The sequence below is a fragment of the Polyodon spathula genome, chromosome 3, assembly GCF_017654505.1.
Source record: "Polyodon spathula isolate WHYD16114869_AA chromosome 3, ASM1765450v1, whole genome shotgun sequence".
Classification (NCBI taxonomy): Eukaryota; Metazoa; Chordata; class Actinopteri; order Acipenseriformes; family Polyodontidae; genus Polyodon; species Polyodon spathula.
The window spans coordinates 71,407,094-71,430,507 of NC_054536.1; the positions used below are offsets into that span (position 1 = coordinate 71,407,094).

Genomic DNA, 23,414 nt, shown 5'->3' on the forward strand with positions numbered 1-23,414 from the left:
GTACAGGTATGGCCAAATGTTTTGCAGCACCAAATAGAATTAACTAATTTGCCTTCATAAGGTTGAATGATACCAGTTGAATAATGTTACATAAGTATATTGAATTATATACTGCTTTGTAGTTTTCCATATACTTAACAAGAAAACTGACAAAAATGGGAAATTTCAAAATCTAAGATGAAATACTGTACTACTATTAAGGCTTCCTGTGGATTTTTGCGATGTAATTTTGTAGTTTCTTTGATTAAATGATGTTAAATAAAAGATATAAATTATGTATATATATATATTATATATATTATATATATATATATATATATATATATATATATATATATATATATATAATCCTAAATGTGTTTGGCCATAGCTGTATATCACTAAATCATTTTGATGTAATGGCAATATAAGTACAGATTCCCTATTTGCATGTATCCCAGTTTTACAATATATTTAGAAATACAGTCACACCAAGGCTAGATTAAATCTAAAACTAAGGTAAATGTGCGTTCTGAGAAGCTGTCTAAACAAAGGTCAAACATAACTTTCATGTTTAAATGAAAATGTTGACATTAGCAGGTCGTTGGTTGCCTATTTCTGTAAGCTCACTTTGTCAGCTGTTGGCTTGCTTAACATTGTTTTTTGATGTTATTCTCACCTTTTCTACAGTTTGAGGTCTGACACTTGCCTCCATGCTGTAACTGCTGTATTGACTCCACCAGTCCATTGGAAGCTGGGGCTGACAATCTCATATAAACACAATGGTATCTGCTGCCAATGGAAACAAAAATGACAGATGAGTCCATCCAGAAGATGTATTTATTATTTACAATAATTTTTTCCAAGTATGTTTTAATGAATAAAATTAAGTTTGGTATTTATGAATCTGTTCTTTACTGTTGTTAACTAAACGACCAATAACCCAAAACAGTTTCAGGTATATCAATCTTTTTTTTTCATAAAAATATGTACTTTAAATAACTCAACAGATGTTACAACAGATATCACTAAACACTCCCTTAAAATGAGAAGCCAAACACATTTACAGCGCACTGAAGTGAGACAACAAACGGTTAAAATAAAAGAATGCCCCCCCCCCCCCCCCCCCCCCCTGCACCCTGGACCTTCTGTGCTTTACCATTAATTCTAAATTTACCTGCCGGCTTTCTTTTTTTTAATGTTCTCAAATAGTAACCATTTTCCAGTTTCCAGATATGCTTTCTTCCCTAGTTTTTTTTTTTTTTTTTTTTTTTTTACAAAATGCACACCAGTTCACAAACACAACAGGTCATTTCTACTGGCTTATAATAATAATATGAAAATAAATAACCAGAACACAGTGCAAAAGCTCTCTAAAGGCCACTGGCAGTTCAGAGGATCAAACAGCTGTCGTCTGTTTTATGCTATGGAAGCTGATTCGCGTTGGTGAAGTGGGGATGGACATTGCCCTGGCCACTCTCACTCGAAGGGCATGGTTGTCTTGCCATCTGTGCCACCTTTTTCTCGCAGCTGAACGAACCTGTGTTTAGTCCAGAGGATAAAGAAATGACATCAGACACATTATTGTTTTCTTGATGAAACAAAGCATACAAATTCCTACAAATGGATACAGAACTTTTGGGTAGCAAATTATTAACTCCTACAACAGGTAAGTAGAATTAAAGGACAGTGGACATCTCCAGTCCCACCCAATGAATTGCTTTTTTCTGTCCACTCAAGCTCGCTGGGTGTCTGACCAGTAGGTGCTACTGTATTGCTGAGGTAATGATGGATTTTTGATGTTTTCATAATTTGTGTGTTGTCATATAGCCAGCATCCTCTATAAGAAAAAGCCAAGCAATACAAAAAGGAGTAAATTGCCTTAAATTGCAGTACTTCAAATTCTGAATTACTCTGACATTACATGCAATCAGGAAATCAGTTTTGCTAATTTATTTGATCAATAAACAGGTTTCACATATTTTTCACCATGTAAAAGGTATTGAGTGGGCTGAGACAAACAATAGTTATGTTTATAGTAAAACAGAGGTTGAACACAAAGATAGTAGTGCTATTATTCCTGAAATAAATCCACTATACCCTGTCTTTTTTTTTTATTTTGACATAGGTTTACAATGTCTAAACATGAAATTTGTCTGTCTCAGTAAGATGATGATTGTTCTATTTATCTCTGCAATTGGATGCATTTGGACCCATAGAACAATGTTAATGAAACCAAATTGACACTGGATTAACCCCTTGTGCATCTCTAGAATCTAGAAAAGCAGGTGACTGTAAAGGAATTGTAAACACAGCCAATGTTATATGTGTAAGTGGAATGTAACGACCGCCTTATCAGCACGATTATTTAAAAAGGACCCAGATGTCACATTTAATAGCAAATTAGAAAGACTTAAAAGATAAGATCACTAAAGGTGCTTGAAAAGAATGGTACATTTGTAACATGCAGAGGTACCAAGCAATAGATTTGTCTAAAGCAGGGTACACTTCGATATATCAAAATGTACCATCGACAAATACTGCTCTATTTCTCCAGAAGTGTAAAACACTCATTTACATAGATTGTAGTGAGTTAGATACTTCCAAGTATACTGCGCACTTCATATATAAAGCACAAAAGTGTTTACCTTATACAAATAAAATAGTATTAATTAATAAATACAAAATAGGGCATACTGCCCTTATGGTACGGATGTAACTTATTTCTAGTCTCCTGCTTTTTTTGTTGTTTCAGAACATTTCTTCACATCATCTTCCTGAGAATAGCACCACACTTATTGCGTTCTCACCCAGAGGATTTGCATATCACAGATAGTTTAAAATTAAAATTGCTTTATATTATAGACTAAAAATACCTGCCTCATTAACACTTCTTATCACTTCCAGAGACTGAAAATGAGGCTTTGTCTCTGAGGGAGTCATATTGGATAATTTCATGAAAAAATAAACTCAACTCACCTCTCCATTGAGAAAGCAGTAAAATACAGACACAAAAAAACCCTGAGAAAAAAAACAAACAAAAAAAACAAAAAACATGAGGATTAACAATTACTTAATTCATTAATCAAGGATTATAAGAAGGTATATTACATCTAAAATCATGTGCTTTCCAGTTTCTCCAACGCAGTATAAAATCAAACCATTCCTGAAATTTATAACATAGACATATTTTACTGTTTTGAAGGGAATTGAAGTTTAATCAGACGCTTTTATTGAAACAAAAGGAGCTGAAACTATACAGACACTCACATAAGGAACATGGCAACAACAGATGGGAAGAAAACCATGTAATAAACACAGCCAGTGCATTTTCTAACTTGCTATTAAAGCATCTTACCTGGGTATTTATGTATTTAGAAGCATATAGAAGTACACTAGCCCCTTTATTGTTTTTGTGGGTAGGCTATAGGATAGACTGCCTACTGCAGGTTGTACTATTATAAATGTTTTACTTTATTATATGGTGAGCTACATTTTGTTTGTGTTGCTGAACTTGGAATGCAGGAAGATTAAATGCATTTAGAAAAAAAAAAAACACCTTGACTGAAGTCAGGAAATTCCACTTTAACTGTGGACAGTCCTAACCAGGGAAGAATCAAGACTACATTGCCCAACAGGCACAGCGCTGGGTGATTGGGTCATCAATGGGAAACACCTGAGGCTGATAAGCCGTAAATAATAGAAGGGGAAACTGGGTGGTCTGGGCCTTGGTTAAGGCTGTGACCTGAACGTACGTGTATATGTTGTATTGTAATTACAATGTGTGTTAAACCGGTAAGCTGCTTAGCCATCTGATGAATAGATAAGGCTAAATCCAAAGTTTAGTTAGTGTTTCTAAGAGGAGTTTTGTTTTGTTTATTTTGTTTGTGTTACTTACACAGGCACCGCCCAAACCACACTTACTGTTTGGAGTCTTTTCTTACACTAGAAAACGGTGACAACACGTCCAGAACGTGGCAAGCAAACGTAGTCTGCTTACCTGAAAGGACTGTAGAAAGGAATTGAAGTATATGAAAACTATTTGTGAGATATCGTCTTCCCCTGGATTCACAAAGAATAGCATGTAGGTAATTCCAAGCAGTGGCAAAAGGACTAAAGTGGCCTTCACTGCTTTCCTGAAGATAAAAAATTATTTCAAATGTTAAATTCAAAAACAACAAAATGTTAGGCTTTAGCATTTATTTTAGTGATATATGTTAGTTTTCTTATTAAAAGTATGTCATACATTCAAACTGACAGATAGACACACCCATACACTGTCGCAGACAAAAGTATTGGGGCAGTTAGAAAAAATGAGAAAAAACACAAAGAAAGTGATTTCTATAATTTCTAATTGTTCTAAATAGATAAATAAATTAAAGTAGTGATTCAACGTTATAATAAAACAACAAATTATTACATAAAATGAAAAATAAAATGCAAAAACTATATTCATACTTTAACAAAAGTATTTGGGCAACCAAAACATTTCATATGAAACCCATTCGTTCCTAATTATTGACAATTATGGTGACTGAAAACCAACACCTGCGGTCGCTCTCTTCAAATCAACTCTCAAGACCCACTTGTTCTCTTTTGCTTTCAATGCTCTGTAAGCCTGATATCTGTTATTAGCGGCTGTCTAAATTGATATTTCAGGTTTTTCACTCCATCTTATTCGTATGATTCTGTATGACACATGCAGCTACAATGTTTAGAATTCACATCCTTGTATTTAATGTTGTTGGATTGTTCTTTTTCTTTACTGTTTATATTTAATGTACTATGCCCTGTATTTCATTGTATTTTAATGTATTATGCATTGTTCCTAAATATACTGTAAAGCGCTTTGTGATGGTGGTCCACTATGAAAGGCGCTATATAAAATAAAGATTAATTGATGCTGCGTGCAAAGGGTAATGGGATATAAAGGAAGTTTGGGAGAAGTTTTGGAGTCAATGGAGTGTTGTTGGATTGATCTGGTTTGAGCTGATTTTAACGATGTTTAAAAATATAAAAAACTGAGACACAATAAAATAACACAGGATGCAGTTTTGTACTTACCTGTATTGTATTGTTTCAGATGTGGTTGAAGCTCTCAGCTTTGTCATAAGGATCCTCACAATGTTGAACAGGAAAACAAAGTTTATCTGATCAGGAATGAAAGTTATAAATCAATTAATAGTCACAGTCACTTATACAGTGCAATATACCATATTCATAAATAGTATGGATAATCATGTAATGTTAAATGTTTGAAACCACCTGGAGAGTTTTAAGGTCTCAGTGATTTTTTTGTATTATTATTTCATTTATTTTCCATTGCTATGGACATAGCTCACATCAGCAGTCAAAGCATTTCACATCACTGGCTGCAAAGCATGTCAGTCATGTGTGGAAGCAGCTGGTTGGACAATGACAAGAAAAAATATCTAGGAAGACTACCAGAAAGAGTAAGAAAATAGACTTCCTGAACATGATGGCAAGCTCAGCCATCATGATATAGCCAGCATGATTTAGTAAAGGGGGTTGATCTTCCCCCTAGAATTACAGCAATTCTCCAAAATAATGGACATTTAAAATGGTATGTAGCAGACTTAGAAGCCTCAACCTCCTTGTGCTCCGTCTTTCGGGTAAGACGTTGTGACTCTACAGCTGATACATAGCTCACACACCCTAGTCTCGTATCTTGTAAAGTGCTCTGTTCTGGTGGTCCATGATGAAAGGCGCTATATAATAATAAAAACTTTTTATATGTTAACGTAACATTATTCAGCAGGTTTCGTTTGACTTTATGAAACAAATATAATTTACTTTAAAATGACTTCAGCTACCTCTATCGGTAGAGGTGACACTATGAAGAGTAAAACTAAGTACTAGCTTTCTGCGCACTGAAGTGATAAATATACTGTAGAAACAAAAAATAGTGAGTGTTTATTTTTTTATTTGTAATACATCATAATCATAATCACGCCTTGTTTCTAGCAGTTCGACTCTGCAGTACATGTTAGTTCTCCAAAAAGGTGAATAATTTTGCTCCTGTAAAATGGATACCTGCTATGAATCACATCATCAGAGTAAAAAAGAGCAAGGAATACATATCTTCTCTCATTTCCAGGAGGATCCTGTTCCAAGATATCTCCCTTCTCTTAATGTACAGTCCACATAAACACACCAAGCATGACGTTTTCTTAGAGCAACAATTAGGCTACAAACATGATTTCTGTTTTCCAGCCAGTAAGTAGGCTATCCTGTTCAGCCACATTAACAATGCAATTTAATGTAAGTGTTACAACTAAACATATACTTTTACTGTTACTATTGGCTTAAATACATGTTCTTAAATGCAGAAATTATGCTAGGAAATGATACCGTTAAGACGCACCTCATTCTCTATGGCTGGTTTGAGGCACATAGTAATTATGACGCTAGTAAGGGTCAATTAACGATACAATACAGACTAATGAATCAGGCGAATAATATGCTAATGAGAAAATTGGTCTCTAAGGGCACGTTATTCTAATGTCGCGATGAGTGATGTTTTTTTATGGTAAATGCTGCTCACGCATCACCTGATGAAATACTGTCATGTTAAACACTATTACTGACACTATAAAGGACACGGTAAGTTTTATGAATATGGACCACTGTATTTTGACTCCATGTAGACATCGCTGAGGTTAGATCAGCGTGTTTCTATCAAAACTGCACCTGTGAGTTCTATGCAGCATAGGGAAGTGCACATTAGGTAATCTTTTGAGAATTAACAGTAAAGGTAAATATGTAAATACTGTCTTATTCATTACTGTATCTTATCTGAATCCAGTCAATAATGTTGTTAACACTGTTCCAATCATGAATTGATTTTCTTTGAGCTAGATTTAGCAAAGAATTTTCCTGCTATACAGACATTTAAAAAAAGGCAAATTCAAGGGAAAATCCATAGGAATATAGTAGCATTAATTGAATTGAAATTGAAATCTTGCGGTTATTATTTTAGTGTAACTGTTTTTATTAGAAGTACTTGCTTTTCGTTTGAGGCACTTAACCATCACTATGATCAGTAATTGAACCGGTAAAGCCTGCTGTGTCAGCCTCCATTGCCTTATTATATTGTACTGTGTAATCACTTGTTTATTGAAAAAATATATAAATATATACATACTAAAAGTACAAGAATCACTGGGCCTTGGTAGATGTAGTCAATATACTTTCCAGGTTCCTTCCCAAACCAGCATCTGTAAAAAAAATATTTATATAAAGATCATGTTTTGCAGTTAATGTTTTCTGAAATAAATCCCTTGGTAAAAGTGAGTTTAAACATGATGTGAGGCTTAAATGAAATCAAACATTTTGGCAGTGTGCCTGTTATAATTGCTTCAAAATGGCTTTATGAATTTTCTTGACATTTTAGTGAGCGGTTATCTTTTATTTTAAATGTGTGTTGAGTGAAAAACAATATTATTTAATTCAGTGTATGGGAATTACCAGATAAACTATGTTATTTATTATTATCCTTTACATATCAAAGGATTAAGAATAGCACATCCTATCTAAACAATAAATCAGTCCCTCGCTAACCGTGTGCTGAAAATATAAACACTGTTCACTCTTGCTTCCTCTTATGTCCCCAGTGAGTTCTGGATGATGAAGTCCAGACATTTACATGTATATTTGTACTGTATAGTTACTTGCGCTCTTCTAACCCCACTCTAGAAATACACCTGATTGTGAATCAGTTATACCAAACATTGCGTGTTGCATTCTGTATCCTTGTAGTGTTCTTGCCAAGGGAAGGACAGGTCTGTCAAGCCAGCGGATATGCAAGGAAAAGATTTGTTGAAACTGTTAACCCCTTTTCCCACAAGAGGACTACAAGCAGCTCGTATTGCTCTTCGGCCAGGGGTTCAAACTAAAACATGTGTTGCAATCAGTGGTGAATAATGAAACTGAAAACATTAAATTATGATTTCAATAAAAAAGCATACATGGTTAATAAAAATGTTATTAAGGAAAATCTATCAAATACAAGTTTTTTTTTTTTTTCCTTTGGGTAATCTTCATATGAGTATAAAAATGTTTTAGATAGCAGTGAATAAAGGCCACACTTCACTGCATTAACAACCAGATGCTCTGAAAGTGTCTTTTCCACGCTGTACGTCACTTTGACCTCAATTTGTTTTTCATATAGAGTACATTTTAACATTGTGCACTTTGCACTTTACCCATCACTGTTTTAATATTTTATGTTGATATACAGCGTTCCTCGGTAAGACCCCCAATTCATGTTTCAGTTAGTGAGGGTAAAATCGATAGCCAGGTAAGTGTGCAATCCTGAGAAGCTGTGTTATAGCTGTGGAAAGACTGGGCCTGTGTATAAATTGTGTCCAAAATATCAGCCGTCTACCCGGGGTAAGCCTGGTAACTTTACGATAAAGACTATACAAATTGAAGGCAATAAGATGGATGCTTTGACTCTGGGAGTCGTCCGACTTTGGCAAAGGCCTATTTATTGAATCACAAGAAGCCAGCAGGGGTAACCCCTATTGCTTGTGTGCATGGGGGCACCATGGAGTATCCAGTGAGTAATGTGAAATAGAAAAATTGATGAGCAGGAACTGACTATGAAAGTAGGATTAGTAAAGAACTTCCCTTTTCCAGTCATACTGGGCCATGATGTACCAGTATTATCTAGTCTGCTGTGTGAGTCTCAGAAGGATCTCCCTATTATGGTGGTTACTACCCATAGCCAATCCCGGAAACAGGAAAAGTGTAAATAGAGGAGTGGTTTCCATTTTCTTCTGATATTTTTTCAAGGGGGGGAGGGGGACTGCATCCCACAACAGCAAAGAAAATAAAGAACAAAAAGATTCCAGAGGAAGAAAATATATCTACATACACTAGTAATAAACACAATAATAATAATAATAGCCCTCCCTGTCACAGTATGTTATCCAGCACCACATAAATATTCCTTTTTAATCTCCAACATAGTGTTTTCAATAAAATGTAGTCTTTACAAAAACTTGTTAAATAATCAAGCCCTTAGAAGTTGATCCTGAAAAGGAAGTCTTTTAATTAACAAAGGCATTTTTCATAAATATGAATGAGCTTGGATGATGACAAAAGAAAAAATAAAACTTTTTTTTCTTTCGGCATCCGTTATTTAAATGAAATTAATTACTATTCCTGCACTTTCCAGCCTGTGCGGTTTCACATGGAATGTAATCTTTCTTTGACTGACTAATGGTGGTCCTACAAATGTTTTTTTTTTGTTTTGTTTTTTTTGTTTTTTATAATCAGACAATTGGGTAAAACCTTATATTAATGTTTGTAAATTCATAAGCATTCCGATGGAATAGCTGTTCATTATATGTTGTTCCATTGGAATTCATTATGAATGTGTGGTCATTTTGTGGCCATATAAAAACCATAGAGAGTGGACACGATCCAACATGTACAGTACTGTAAATGCCCTCTAAAAGCTAACAGGCCTTCCGCTCAAGACACCTAACTCTTGCTGTGGTCAGTTAAGTGGCAGGTAATGCCTGCTGCATTGGAAATTCATTTATGCAACCAATCTGCACTCTCCTTGATAGACTGTACAAACAAACCAACTGTGAATGGCTCCTAATAACATGTTAATGATTTGTCAAAGCCTAAATTAAATGTGCTCTTGACTGATTTTGTACAATAAGTCAGCAGCAGTCTAAAATTATTTTATGAGTATCACATTGTATTTTAATTGTTAAAAGACCAAATTATATTGGAAAAGCCTCATAATAAACTTAATAATCATTGTAATTGTCTAACTCTTGCTGAGCACTCAACTTGGTATGCATGTAATTTGCTAAGAACTTTTAAGATAGGCTGGCACCTATTGAAGGTCTATTATGGAGACAAGAAAGATTATAAAGGTCAGCACAACCAGCTGCCACCTGTTCTTTCGTCCCAGACCATATAGTGGCTGTGGATGATGCAAGTAAGACAGAATTGGGGTATGTAATAGAGAACGAATGACACTTGGTGTTAGATCTCCCTCCTGACCTGAGAGGGTACTAGACAAAAAGGGAGCAGAGTACCCTGGACTAAAAGGCGTGACACTTTATTCCTGTGGGTCGTGAAAGTCTGTCGGCTAGAAAAGGGACTGAGCTAACGGTCCCGAACTCAATGACCCGAAAGGGAAACAACCTGGCATCTGCACATTGGAGGAGCAGATGGGGTGTAGCAAAGTAATCTGGTCCTTTGAAAATGGTTGGTTAACCTAAAAGGAGTAAACGTATTGCTGAGAACTGTGAGTGTTTGTTTTGTGTTTGTAAAGAGTCGGCTGTAACTGTTTGTCTTTTTAGACTATCAGTAACACGATCCGGAGCTGGAGTACAAGCCAGCATTAACCCGGATATCACTTTTCACCCCAGCATTTCACAGAGTACTGTAATCACCACTAGCACTTAATTTCACTCACTGTCTTGTGTTTGTGCTTCGTGTTTAGCGTGGGTGTTTGTAAAACCTGGACTTTTGGTTGCGGGTCAAACTCTGGGATTATAGTTACGAGTGATGCACGCCACTGTATTTATTATTTACAGGTGTTAGGGCTCTGGACATTGCTATTATTATCGATAAACACCCCTGCACCTGAAAGTAATTGTTTGTGTCTTTTGTACCTGCATGGCACTGCACTCATCACTTTGCCACAGGTATTAAAGGGTGAATTAGCTAGCGAGACTGAGAGACTCGGTCTTGAGAAGAAAGAATTGAACACTGGTCTACCACCTCCATTCCAGATGCGAAAGAAGGCTCCTTCCACTGTTCTCTCATCTGTAGACTGGGGTAATACCAAATGTATTGCATTATGCCTACTGTTTAACAAAATGTGATTGTTTGAGTAGCGATTCAAATAACACATTGTGATTTACTTGAGATCTTTTTGTGTAGTGTTCTTGCCACACCTTCGGCACCTTTTATACAACTCAAGGTGAGGGCACCCCTCTTACATACAGAGTGGACAGTAGTTAGTGGCAAAAGAAGGGGGAGTTGTGTCACAAGAACATGAGTTGGATAGCAACTTGTAGCAGGCAACAGAGCAGACTGGCAATACAGTAGAGGATAGTGTTGGTGCTACTGGCATGCCTGCTGATCAACAAAGTGAAGACAGAGTGCAGACAATTACAGTAGACATGACAGTCTTGCAGAAGGGACCCAGTAAACAGTTGTGCTATCTGTCTCCCTCGTGTCAGAGTTGAAGATGTGAAGGACAAAGTAGAGATTTTTTTTTAGGATGTTACAGCTAATTTAGATTAAGGCAATGTTTATGGTATAATTTACCTAGATTTTCAAAAAACCTTTGGCAAAGTCCCATACAAAAGACTGATACTTAAATTTAAATCAGCAGGAATACAAGGGAGGACTTATAATGGAATAAAGAACTGGCTAAAAAATAGAAAGCACAGATGTACGTACTTGGACCCTTAGTGTTTCTTATTTATATAAATGACCTGGACCAATCTACACACAGCAACATTTTTAAATTTGCAGACTAAATTTTGTGGAGCAGTAGACTCAGAAACAGCAGCCCAGTCAGGAGACTTGTGGCAAATTAATTTTAATGTTAAGAAATGCAAAGTATTGGATATAGGTCGTAAAAATCTAGGTTATAAGTCTTTATTTCATTTATTTATTTATTTATTTATTTAGCATTTATTATAGTGCCTTTAACTAAGGCGCTTTACAAGTTTTTAGAATTTGTACAAACTGAAAAAATGGGTGAAGAAAGAGAGTAAGATTATTGAGGTAGGGTGAGGAGATTAATAGCTATATGAAAGCAAGGGCCAGAGGCTAGGTCAGGGTTGAGTAGGCAAGGACATAACAGTAGGTCGGGGGTCAGCAGTAAAGCTAGGATGGGCTAGGGGGAAAAAAAAAAGTTTTAAGGGAGGAGCGAAAACTGCATAGAGTGACTATTTTATGATGAGTGGGAGTTTATTCCAATGAAGGGGAGCAAGAAGAGAGGAACGGAAAAAGACCTTCACGATTCTCTGTGTAAAAAAGTGCCTCCTATTTTCTGTTCTGAATGCCCCTTTGTCTAATCTCCATTTGTGACCCCTTGGTCCTTGTTTCTTTTTTCAGGTCGAAAAAGTCCCTTGGGTCAACATTGTCAATACCTTTTAGAATTTTGAATGCTTGAATTAGGTCACCGCGTAGTCTTCTTTGTTCAAGACTGAACAGATTCAATTCTTTTAGCCTGTCTGCATATGACATGCCTTTTAAACCTGGAATAATTCTGGTCGCTCTTCTTTGCACTCTTTCTAGAGCAGCAATATCATTTTTGTAGCGAGGTGACCAGAACTGAACACAATATTCAAGATGAGGTCTTACAAATGCATTGTACGGTTTTATCATTACTTCCCTTGATTTAAATTCAACACTTTTCACAATGTATCCAAGCATCTTGTTGGCCTTTTTTTATAGCTTCCCCACATTGTCTAGATGAAGACATTTCTGAGTCAACAAAAAACTAGGTCTTTTTCATAGTCCTTCTTTAATTTCAGTCTCTCCTATATGATATTTATAATACACATTTTTATTTCCTGCATGCAGTACCTTACACTTTTCTCTATTAAATGCCATTTGCCATGTGTCTGCCCAGTTCTGAATCTTGTCTAGATCATTTTGAATGACCTTTGCTGCTGCGACAGTGTTTGCCACTCCTCCTATTTTTGTGTCGTCTGCGAATTTAACAAGTTTGCTTACTATACCAAAATCTAAATCATTAATGTAGATTAGGAATAGCAGAGCACCTAATACTGATCCCTGTGGCACTCCACTGGTTACCACACTCCATTCTGAGGTTTCTCCTCTAATAAGTACTTTCTGTTTTCTACATGTTAACAACTCCCTAATCCATGTACATGTGTTTTCTTCAATCCCTACTGCGTTCAGTTTGAGAATTAATCTTTTATGCAGGACTTTGTCAAAAGCTTTCTGGAAATTTAAATAAACCATGTCATATGCTTTGCAATTATCCTATTATCGATGTTGCATCCTCAAAAAAATCAAGCAGGTTAGTTAGACACGATCTCCCTTTCCTAAAACCATGTTGACTGTCTCCCAGGATACTATTACCATATAGATAATTTTCCATTTTGATCTCATTATAGTTTCCATAAGTTTGCATATAATAGAAGTCAGGCTTATTGGTCTGTAGTTACCTGGTTCAGTTTTGTTTCCCTTTTTGTGGATTGGTATTACATTTTCAATTTTCCGGTCTGTCGGTACAACCCCTGTGTCAAGAGACTGTTGCATGATCTTGGTTAGCGGTTTGTAAATAACTTCATTCATTTCTTTGAGTATTATTGGGAGGATCTCATCCGGCCCAGGGGATTTGTTTATTTTAAGAGCTCCTAGTCCCTTTATCACTTAAAACTGGATAGGAACTGGATGACATGTGGGGCATGTCGTCCATATCCTCCTTTGTAAAAACTTGTGAAAAGTAATCATTTAATATATTTGCTATTTTTTTTCTTCATCTATGATTTTGACATTTGTATCTCTTAGACATTTAACCTCCTCTTTGAATGTTCTCTTGCTGTTGTAATATTGGAAACACATTTTGGAATTGGTTTTAGCTCCCTTAGCAATGTTCATTTCTATTTCTCTCTTGGCCTTTCTAACTTCCTTTTTGACTTGCGTTTGCAGTTCCGTGTACTCTTTCTGTGTACTTTGTTTTTGGTCCCTTTTTAACGCTCTGTAAAGTGTCTTTTTTCGCTGAATTATTTTTTTAATTGATCTATTAAACCATTTTGGCAATTTAGTTTTACATTTAGGTTTGTCTACTTTAGGGATGTAATTGTTTTGCGCCTCTAGTACTACATTTCTGAAGAACAGCCATCCTTTTTCTGTGGATGTTTTCTCTATTTTACTCCAATCTACTTCTGTTAGTCTCTGTTTCATACCTTCATAGTTTGCTTTTCTAAAATTGTAAACCTCAGCTTTAGTCAATACTTTGGGGGTTTTAAAAAGCACTTCAAATGAGACCATATTGTTGTGTGAGTTTGCTAGTGGTTCTCTGATGTCTGTTTTAGTTATTCTGTCTTCATCTAAGACACTTCAAACTTTGCACAGAGAATAGTACAGGAGGGCATACATTGAAGCTGAGTAAAAACAAGTTTAGAACCAAAGGTATGAGGCCCTTTTCTAACACTGAGATGCATGGAATAGCCTACGATGCAATGTAGTAGGATCTGAAACAAATAAAAAAAAAAAAAAACTTGATTCTGTCCCATTAAATTAGATCCCCCTATAAGGGGTAGATGGTGTGTTAACACGGGACAAGCCTTGATGGGCCAGACAGCCTTTTCTCCTTCCCAAACGTACAATATATAAAAGACCTTAGTATCCCCATATCCTGGTTATGAATAATAATAATAATCTTTACTTTTTTATAGCACCTTTCACAGTGGACCATCATCACAAAGTGCTATACAAGATACGAGACTAGGGTGTGTGAACTACGCATCAATTGCAGAGTCACTTACAACATCGTCTCACCCAAAAGACAGAGCACAATGAGGTTAAGTGACTTGCTCAGGGTCACACAGTGAGTCAATGGCTGAGCTGGGATTTGAACCAGGGACCTCCTGGTTACAAGCCTCCTATATTCATTACAACCAAACCAACTAACCGTATATAATCATATTTACATGTTCTATAATACAATCAATCAAATTACTTCACAGTGAATCAATTAAGTTTTAGTTTTAAAATAAAAATACATTGTCAAAATACTGCCCTACTACTTGTATTGAACTTGTTGTGCCTGATTCTTAAAGTTATTACTCCAAACCTTTTTTTTTTTTTTTGCAGGAAAAGACAAAACAAAACCAAAAAAAAAAAAAACACACACACAAAAAAAAACAGATACATTCTTAAACAAAGAAACAACATAAGGCTTCTTACACCTCTCTAAATAAAACGTCTCTCTTAAGTTATTTCTAATTTGGAAACTTTATTGTTTAATTTTCTATTCTGAAAAAATATGTGCAGATGGTGATTTGAAATGAACAGCTTTGAGAGTCTAGTCTGTTGTATCTGATGGATTCCTAATGGGCATTTGACTTAAATATGTGTATCTTTTTAGAATATATAACTTGATACAAAGACAAGTGCTTATGTAATCCACGGGAGAGACTGTATGTAGAAGGTAGCATTTCACTCATAATTTATTCTGCACTGAACTAATAACATTAAAGCCGGCTTCAATCAAACTTTCTGAATATCATTTTTAAGCATTTTCAGTTTACACATTAAACATTTTAGATTTTCAATTATGCAAATTGGTAAGTGGTTTTCAAGTGGAGTTAAAAGTTCACCTCACAACATTATGTATGTAGGTGGTAAAACTAATCATGTTGGCACGACTTTTCATGTCCTTACCCAAAGAGGTTTGCATCAAAGCCAGCTAAACAGATCTACTCTGGGCATTTTCCCAATGAACCATCCTCCTCAAAAATTTCAGAATGGCCTATTGCAATTTCACAGAAAAGTTTAACTTCCTAATTTACTCTAATTTACGCAGATGTGTTTTGGTGCAAAACGAACTAAATCACAGGTAATCGCTTGAACCACTGAAAAAGGCTTGAGGAACATCCACAGCTCCAGAAGTATCTGCACACAAACTGAATGCATCTACAATGTTATGCATAAACTGACCACTCTTTCATCAGAATGATTCTGAAATATGTTGTTAATAATTGTAAAAATGTATAGAATGCTCCTGAAATATTTTTAGCCCTGATGCTAATCAATGAAACCCAAACAAACAAACAAAAACCCATTAAAACTCATAAACTCCAGCAAAAAAAAAAAAAAAAAAAAAAAAAAAAACTTAAATGTTTGCTACATTTGAGACTTAGAGCAACAATGAAATAGCAACAGGACACGTAAACATATGAGTCATGTTCAATTTATGTGTAGCTACTCCTGGAGCTGCCGGTGTTTCTTTCTCGGTGGACGAATCGATAACATGCATGATAATCAGATGGCTGTTGTAAATGACGAACGGCAAACTTACTGCTCATTTTCATAATACAGCTTGCCAATAGCCCATGCCACAATGATTGGACAAGGAATACCTGTAAATGAGAAAGAGAATACATAAAAAAAGATATTTGATATAAACACATTTTTTAGGCTACCTGAAATATGCTTTTATGTCATGAAACCTTACCCCTACAACAATAACAAAATCAATCCCATAAATCAGAACACCTTTTTATAACCTGCAGTGATTAGTTAGTTGTTGGGATACAGGAATATATCTCTTTGTTTCTACATATTAAATTACTAAAGAATAGTTATTTATATTCCTTATTTATATTCCTTATATAGGAATATAATACAAGACTTCACACAATGCTTATAATATTGTTTCACAAGTAATATGTGTTGTTAACAAGCTAGCCTAGAGCTTTGAAGCCTTTCAACAGTGTATTATAATTACTCAGATAAGGTAATAATTGGACCCTAGGGAGAATTAGCTTATTACTGTGGTCTATTTTCCACCATCAAGCCTTTGCATCATCCTTTAATATTTCTGACCTAAATAAACCTAGAGTGAATGCAAAAAGTCATACAAATGTAATTGTGTATTATTAAGCAAAAGGACAGTAATCTTCTGAGCAGTTAATCCTTAATCCCAATATTAGAAATGTATTTCACTGGCAAATAAATTGTAATGAAACTTTATAGGCGTTCCACCAGCAGTTCTCTGTATTAGACTGGCAACGGTTTTTCGTTAACACAATATTTGAGCTAATTGGAATGATTGCAAACAACACAAAAAAGGCAGGGCAAAATCAATACAAAAACTGTTAACATGTAATTTGAAGCCAAAAAGTGATTTCCTCAGGAAAGAAGTCATCTAAAATGAGCCCTTAATTTTGTGTAGCTGATCTAAATAGTTACACGAAAATAATTTGGTAACAAATTGTAAATCTGAGACATTTTAGCCCAGTAGTGATAAATAGGCATCATGTATTGTGCCGATAAACTGCAAAACAATTTTCTTTTTATCTTAATATAAACAACAATTTAAGCTGTAATGTTATATTACTTTAAAATAATTGTTTGACTTCTAAGCAGTAACCCCTGCATAGGTGGATTATTGTGAAAAATGTCACGCCTCATTGCAAGACTTCAACATTTCAACACTTCAACACCCGACAATCTATATACCTAGCCTACCACAGAGGTCAGGTTCTAACCTCCAGCCCACAACCAGAGCTCCTCATACTTATCTCATTTATACCTTAGCTCAGGTAGGTTCCTCCCCCAACAAAACCATTACTGGGCAAACACCCACAATAATTAAATACACAAATCCAGATTATTGTTATTATTATTTACCCAATAATAATGCTTCACTTCACATTTATTTTAATATAAATTCGATCATACCCTTATTGAAATTTAACAATATTAAAATAATAAGATTAAGCAAGATTAAATGTCCCCTCTATTGAAAAGGAAAAGAACAGCACATATCAAGTACGAACCTCAGGCACGCACTTCCCCACACAGACAGCAGCCTGCCACAGAGAACAAGCATACATGCATTACCTGCGCTCCTTAAATCCAATGGCAAGCACCATGTCTGTAACTAATTGTTAACAATCTTAACACTCACAACCCATTTATGTATAAGCATTTTCATGAGCAAATAATAATTAAAAGATGCAAGTTCACTTTACCAGCAGTGTACGCCCCGCTACCCACAGTGATACACTGCACTTGAAAAAACCACAAATGTATCTATTAAAATACAAATTTCATTCATATGCCATTCCCCGATTCCTGACAAGCAAATACACAGATTGAATAAACATTAATTTATGGGGTAGTTTTATCTGTCCATTTAAAAAAGAAAGTTAATCATTTTTTAGTTTGCAGTTTCGTTTTTAAAAATACTGTGGACAGAGAACCGCACTCTGGCTGAGCGATGATAAAACAGCGTCTTTTACTACAGTCAGAGAGAGAATTATGTTTCTCGATGGCTAAGGCAAGTTATGAAAGAAGTTAACATATTTCAAAAGAATGGATGACTAAGGTAAGAAAACTGGGCTGTCTTGGGTGAGGAATGGTGCTGAGTGACCCCTGTGAAGTGCCCCACCCAGCCCATTGTAGACAGCTGCCATGCTGAGGCACGAGGCACTTTGTTTGATCCCTGGCACCAGCACTGCCACCTTTACCTAGAGGAAAAGCGCTGAAAGCTCATGTATCCACCACTATTAGCTCATTTTATCTTGGCAAAAAACAAGTCCAATATTAGCATGAAGTAAATAACAGTTACTCTCATTTAATAAATATCATTATGGTAATATTAACAATTTCTAAATTCCAGGTGTTGCATCTTGTCATCATAACAGAAATGTTAGCCCATCACACTGTTCTGAAATAATAAATACCATATTTTACTCACACCATCCAATGAAGAGAAACACCCATTTTCTCAGTTTGTCTGTGGAATATGTCATCACTATAGCTGTGTGTAGGTAACATCCTTCAACAAACATCCAAAAGAAATTTGTCACAACAAAGTAGTTATATATAGTTGTAATAAGGCGACACCAGGGCTGGGAAAAAAAAAAAAAAAAAAAAAATAGAGACATAGTCATCTTTATACAAAATAATATACTAATAAGCAAGTAAGTTAGTTATAAGTTATAACTGATTTGTGAGTTATCTCCTGTAAAAGAAAACCTGGTAAGTCTGCTAAATTCCTAAAAACTGAGTTTTATGGAGTGCAGAGTTTTGGTCAGTTCACAAATGCAGGCACCATTTAACAATAAGATGATTTCATTGTTGAATGAGGTGGTCCATCAGACCTCCCAAGAATCAAAATCTGCTGGAATTATCTTAATCTGCCAAAGTAACCTACTTGATTTGCCAGGAGCATGAAGTCAGTCGAAACCAGGCACTTCCAGAAAGACTAAACAAAGACGTTCTCAGATAGCTAATTCAGACACCACCACTAAAATAAGAACATCCTCTGTTATAATGTTAAATCGAAACAGGGTTTGTATTGCTTGTATCACTGTAGATAACTTTAAAAAATATACTCTATTGTTGTCATGACTAGAATAAAGCCACTTCAAGTAGAACATACAAATATTTACAAACGAGAGGAGTCCTTTTAGCCCATCCAAGTAATTTGGTTGATCTCAACTTTATCTAAAGAAATCTAATCATGCCATGATATTAATCCTGACCCCCAACAAATATAATAACAGTATAGTATATAGCAAATTACATAATGTGTGTTTTATACATGGTCAAGGTAATTTAATTTATTGTGTGAGTGTTAATGTGTGTGTGTCTGTGTGTGTAGTCTAGTGTGACAACCTCTGAACTCAGTGCATTCTTCACACTCCTGGAGACAAAAGGTCCATACATCTGCCTTTTGTTATCTCCTTGCGACCCCCTTTGATGCCAGTGGGATTATCTCTTTTGATCTCTCTGAAGTCTTTAGATCCTGTTCCCTTCTAGTCCACAGCATTGTTATCTCGTTAGCTTGCAGTCAATGTTGGGCAAGAAACTTGTAGACACAAGGTCTCTATCAATTGTAAGCAGTACATGCAATTTGAACCAAACAGTCTGCTATCTGCAATATTAGTCTCTTTTCAGAAAAAAAACACCAGTATAGCTCTGCCAGTCCACATGCTTAGCAAACTGCTAATCAATTCTCAATCCATGTTTTCCAACATACATGTATTAGGTTTATTGCTTACTGTTTTAGCTGTTTTATTTAGTGAAGTGAGAGAAAAATAACCCTCAGATAAGCAGCTTGCTTGTGCAGTTCTATTTTAAACTTGCCTCCATTAAAGCTTCATTCGATTTAAACTTCCAAACAAGATCAGATTGGGATCCCAAATGGCCACATAGAGGCAGCTTCTTTTTTTTTTTTTTTTTTTTTTTTAAGAGACAACACATATTTTAGGAAGGTTGTACAGTTACAGTTACAAGGAAGCTCACTGGGCACCACAAAAGCATTGTGTTTAGCAAGTACATTGTAATGTGGGCCAGGTGGAGAGTATAAAAAAAGGTTGTCAGGAAAGGTTTGTGATAATAGTTATTGTGTATGAATTTGTTAAGCAATGTATGCTATTAAAGTCTATTATGCAATCCATGTTAATCACAGGGTTACTCTAGGTGCACTAGAACGAGATGCAGCAAGGTCTAGGACAAATGGTTTCAGGGGCAGTTCAATGCAGCATGGCCATGAGAAAAATGATTTTGAAAATTGTCAATATGAGTAGATTCTGTGATGACAAGTTGGTACTGTACAGGTATCTGCCTAAACTACTAAAATATGATCAAATTAATTTACGCTCTAAAAAGCAGTGGCTTAAATATTGATCACAGATATTCTACACAAATAAAACATAGGAAATGAGTGCATATCTTGTTACTAGAAAACATTTTTTTCAATAAAATGAAATATACACCTTCCAAAGAAGCTGTAAATGTCTTTGTTTTCTCAATTTGCTGCGTTGGACGCACCTCTTACATATCATATATATATATATAGATATATATATATATAATATATATATATATATATATCCGTTTAGTGGATCAAGAACAGCAGTAGCAAATATAAACCAAGTTACCTCATTGCTCTCATGTATATTATGGTCAATCACCTGGAGAAGGAACCACATAACATTCCTTAGGATGAATGTAGTGATCAGGTTCCAATGGATAATGTTTCGAAGGCATCTGATGCTCCTAGAAAAACAAGCATTAACATTTAAATTCATAAAAGTATATGTATGCTCTGTTTCTTGTTGAATCTATTAGGGGTTCGTAGGAAACCTGTTAGTCATCCTTGTATGGATACTCGTACTCTGGAGTAACTTCATCACGGCTGGGTGGGGTTAACTGGACCATACAGAGCTGTAATGGGTATTTAACAAAACTTTAAAACAAAGATCATTTTAAAGTCCTGCAGCTTGTTCAGAAACCACCGCTAGAATTCTGACTAAAACCAAGAAATGTTAACATATTATCCCTGTTATGGCCTCTTTACACTGGCAACAAAAGCAGCATGGGAAATAGGACTTTTTCTTGTAGAGCTTCTTACTTAAGGAATGCTCTGCCTTCATTTATTAGGGAAGCTGGAACCATTACGGTTTTCAAGTCATGACTAAAAATGCACTTTTATAAAATGGCTTTCTTATCTTAGTGGGTTTTAATGTAACTTTAAAATTGCTGCTTTTGTATTATGTGCATACTGTTATTTAAATGGTCTGACTGTGGCGGTTGTATGTTACATTTACATTACATTACATTTAAAAGCTTCTGTTCATGTTTTACCCTTAGCCTAATAATTATACTATGACACAGAGATCCCAAAAAGCAACAAAAAGCAACTTAAATAACAACACAAAAAATACATCCTATAAGCGTTTCTTTTTCTATGAAAAAGTGGTTTCATATATATATATATATATATATAATATATATATATATATATATATATATATATATATATATATATATATATATATATATATATGTATGTATATATATATATATATATGTATTATATATATGTATATATATATATATATATGTATATATATATATATATATATATATATATATATATATATATATATATATGTATGTATATATATATATATATATATATATATATATATATATATATATATATATATATATATATATATATATATATATATATTATATATATATATATATATATATTAGGACAATTGAAGTCAGCTAGCATTTACTTCAGGGGGTTAAGACGGAACTCTTTTTATTCAGTCAAGATCCATTTAGAAGATTGTATTTTCGAATGCTAACTGAATAGCAACAAAAGAATAGAAAAAGAAAATACCATGCTGGAAAGGTAACATATGCAATGTTTAAACAAACAAACAAAAAAGATAAAACCTGAAGTTGTTTAATGCAGGAACTGAAAAAAAAAAAAATAGAGAATGTATTCTTTGCATTATTACATATGTATACAAAAATAAGTACATGTCTCGACACATTCCCTCCAAGTTGTATACAGCTCCAACAAAGAAGGCTGATTTCACAAGTAAGTTTTGTATTGCAGTTTCAGATACTGGCACAGTAAAAACAGATGTTACTGGCACTGATGGTTTAGCTTTGCCCGCCGTTCATAGTTTATAATACCTTCCATAGCTCTATGGGAATTGTTTGGGACACGCTTTTTTCTGTTAAGCCCAGTACACACTGAATGACGCAATCAATTGCGATGTGATTTTTCAGTCACATCGGGCAGTGAATTATGCTTTGTGATGTGATTTTACAGGATCTGACAATCGATTTCAGGCAGCTCGCAAAGTTTAAACATGTTCAATATTTTGCAATGCAAGTCCCTCACATTGGCTATTGTGTTATACCCATTAAAGCTATCTGCTCTGTGGCAGGTCCTCCAACAGTGGGTCAGCACTCCAGTTTAGCTGCATACTGGGTGTTTTATGCATTGAAAAAATATTAATTATGCCTGATATTTAAATTGAAAGCGTAAACAATATTCGTTGTAATTTTGTTGCCAGCTGAGTTTGCATGTTATCAAGCTTCTTGTACTTTATTGGTTCCCAGCATCTCAATTGTCAATTGTGAATATGCTGCATGCTGTAGCTAGAGAATGGATCATAGAAATGTCAGGACACCTAATGGTAATTGTAGCCTGCCTGGGAATTTCCAAAACACATGACCAATATGTCTGGGTTTTCAATAAAAAACAAACAAACAAACAAACAAAAAGGTACTGTTGAATCCATTCACTTACAATGTGTGTTTCTGACTGGTGAATAGGCGACTGGATTCTAGATCCTCTGTGCTGCCTTAGTCCTCCTCAAACTAACCTACCAATTTACCTACAGTATCTGTCAACCGAATTTTTGGAAGGGAAATCTGTACTATAAATACAATACAGTCAGCACTCACATATCCGACTCTATAAAATTTGGACTTCAGTGACGGCTAAATGAGTGTGACGCATATCTGATTATTTCATCTGATTTGAAATGCATGTAGGTGGAAATGTTATAACCTGCCCCCTGCCCCCTACAATATTCGCATTAGCTGTTCAAGTTTAATAAACTATATTTTTTATTAATAAATAGGTTGTTCTGCTTCCTGCTTTTCCACACTGTTAGTAATGCGAACAATTCACGTGATTTCCATGGCAGGCAACTACAGTTCAGAAATTTACGTTTCTGCGTCAGGACCTGGAAAGCTCATGAAGGTAGAGGGCAAAATGGATGCAGCAAAGTACAGAGAAATCCTGGAGGAAAGTCTGCAAGAGATCTGGGACTTGGGAGAAGATTTATGTTCCAGCAGGACAATGACCTCAAACATACAGCCAAAGTCACACTGGA

The 23,414-nt window shown here is 35.1% G+C and overlaps 1 protein-coding gene across 1 annotated transcript in view; it reads right to left on the minus strand.

The window, feature by feature from the left end:
• Positions 1-1,174: 1,174 nt before the first annotated feature.
• The window catches only part of LOC121308597 (corticotropin-releasing factor receptor 2-like), a 30,527-nt gene continuing 8,287 nt past the window's right edge, over positions 1,175-23,414 (minus strand). The window contains exons 3-10 of the mRNA XM_041241069.1: positions 20,643-20,760; positions 18,452-18,605; positions 16,046-16,106; positions 7,145-7,217; positions 5,044-5,129; positions 3,980-4,115; positions 2,959-3,000; positions 1,175-1,519 (exon numbers count right to left, since the gene is read on the minus strand). Coding sequence (XP_041097003.1) covers positions 1,379-1,519; positions 2,959-3,000; positions 3,980-4,115; positions 5,044-5,129; positions 7,145-7,217; positions 16,046-16,106; positions 18,452-18,605; positions 20,643-20,760 — 811 coding nt within the window. The 3' untranslated portion in view covers positions 1,175-1,378. The remainder of the gene's footprint in view (positions 1,520-2,958; positions 3,001-3,979; positions 4,116-5,043; positions 5,130-7,144; positions 7,218-16,045; positions 16,107-18,451; positions 18,606-20,642; positions 20,761-23,414) is intronic.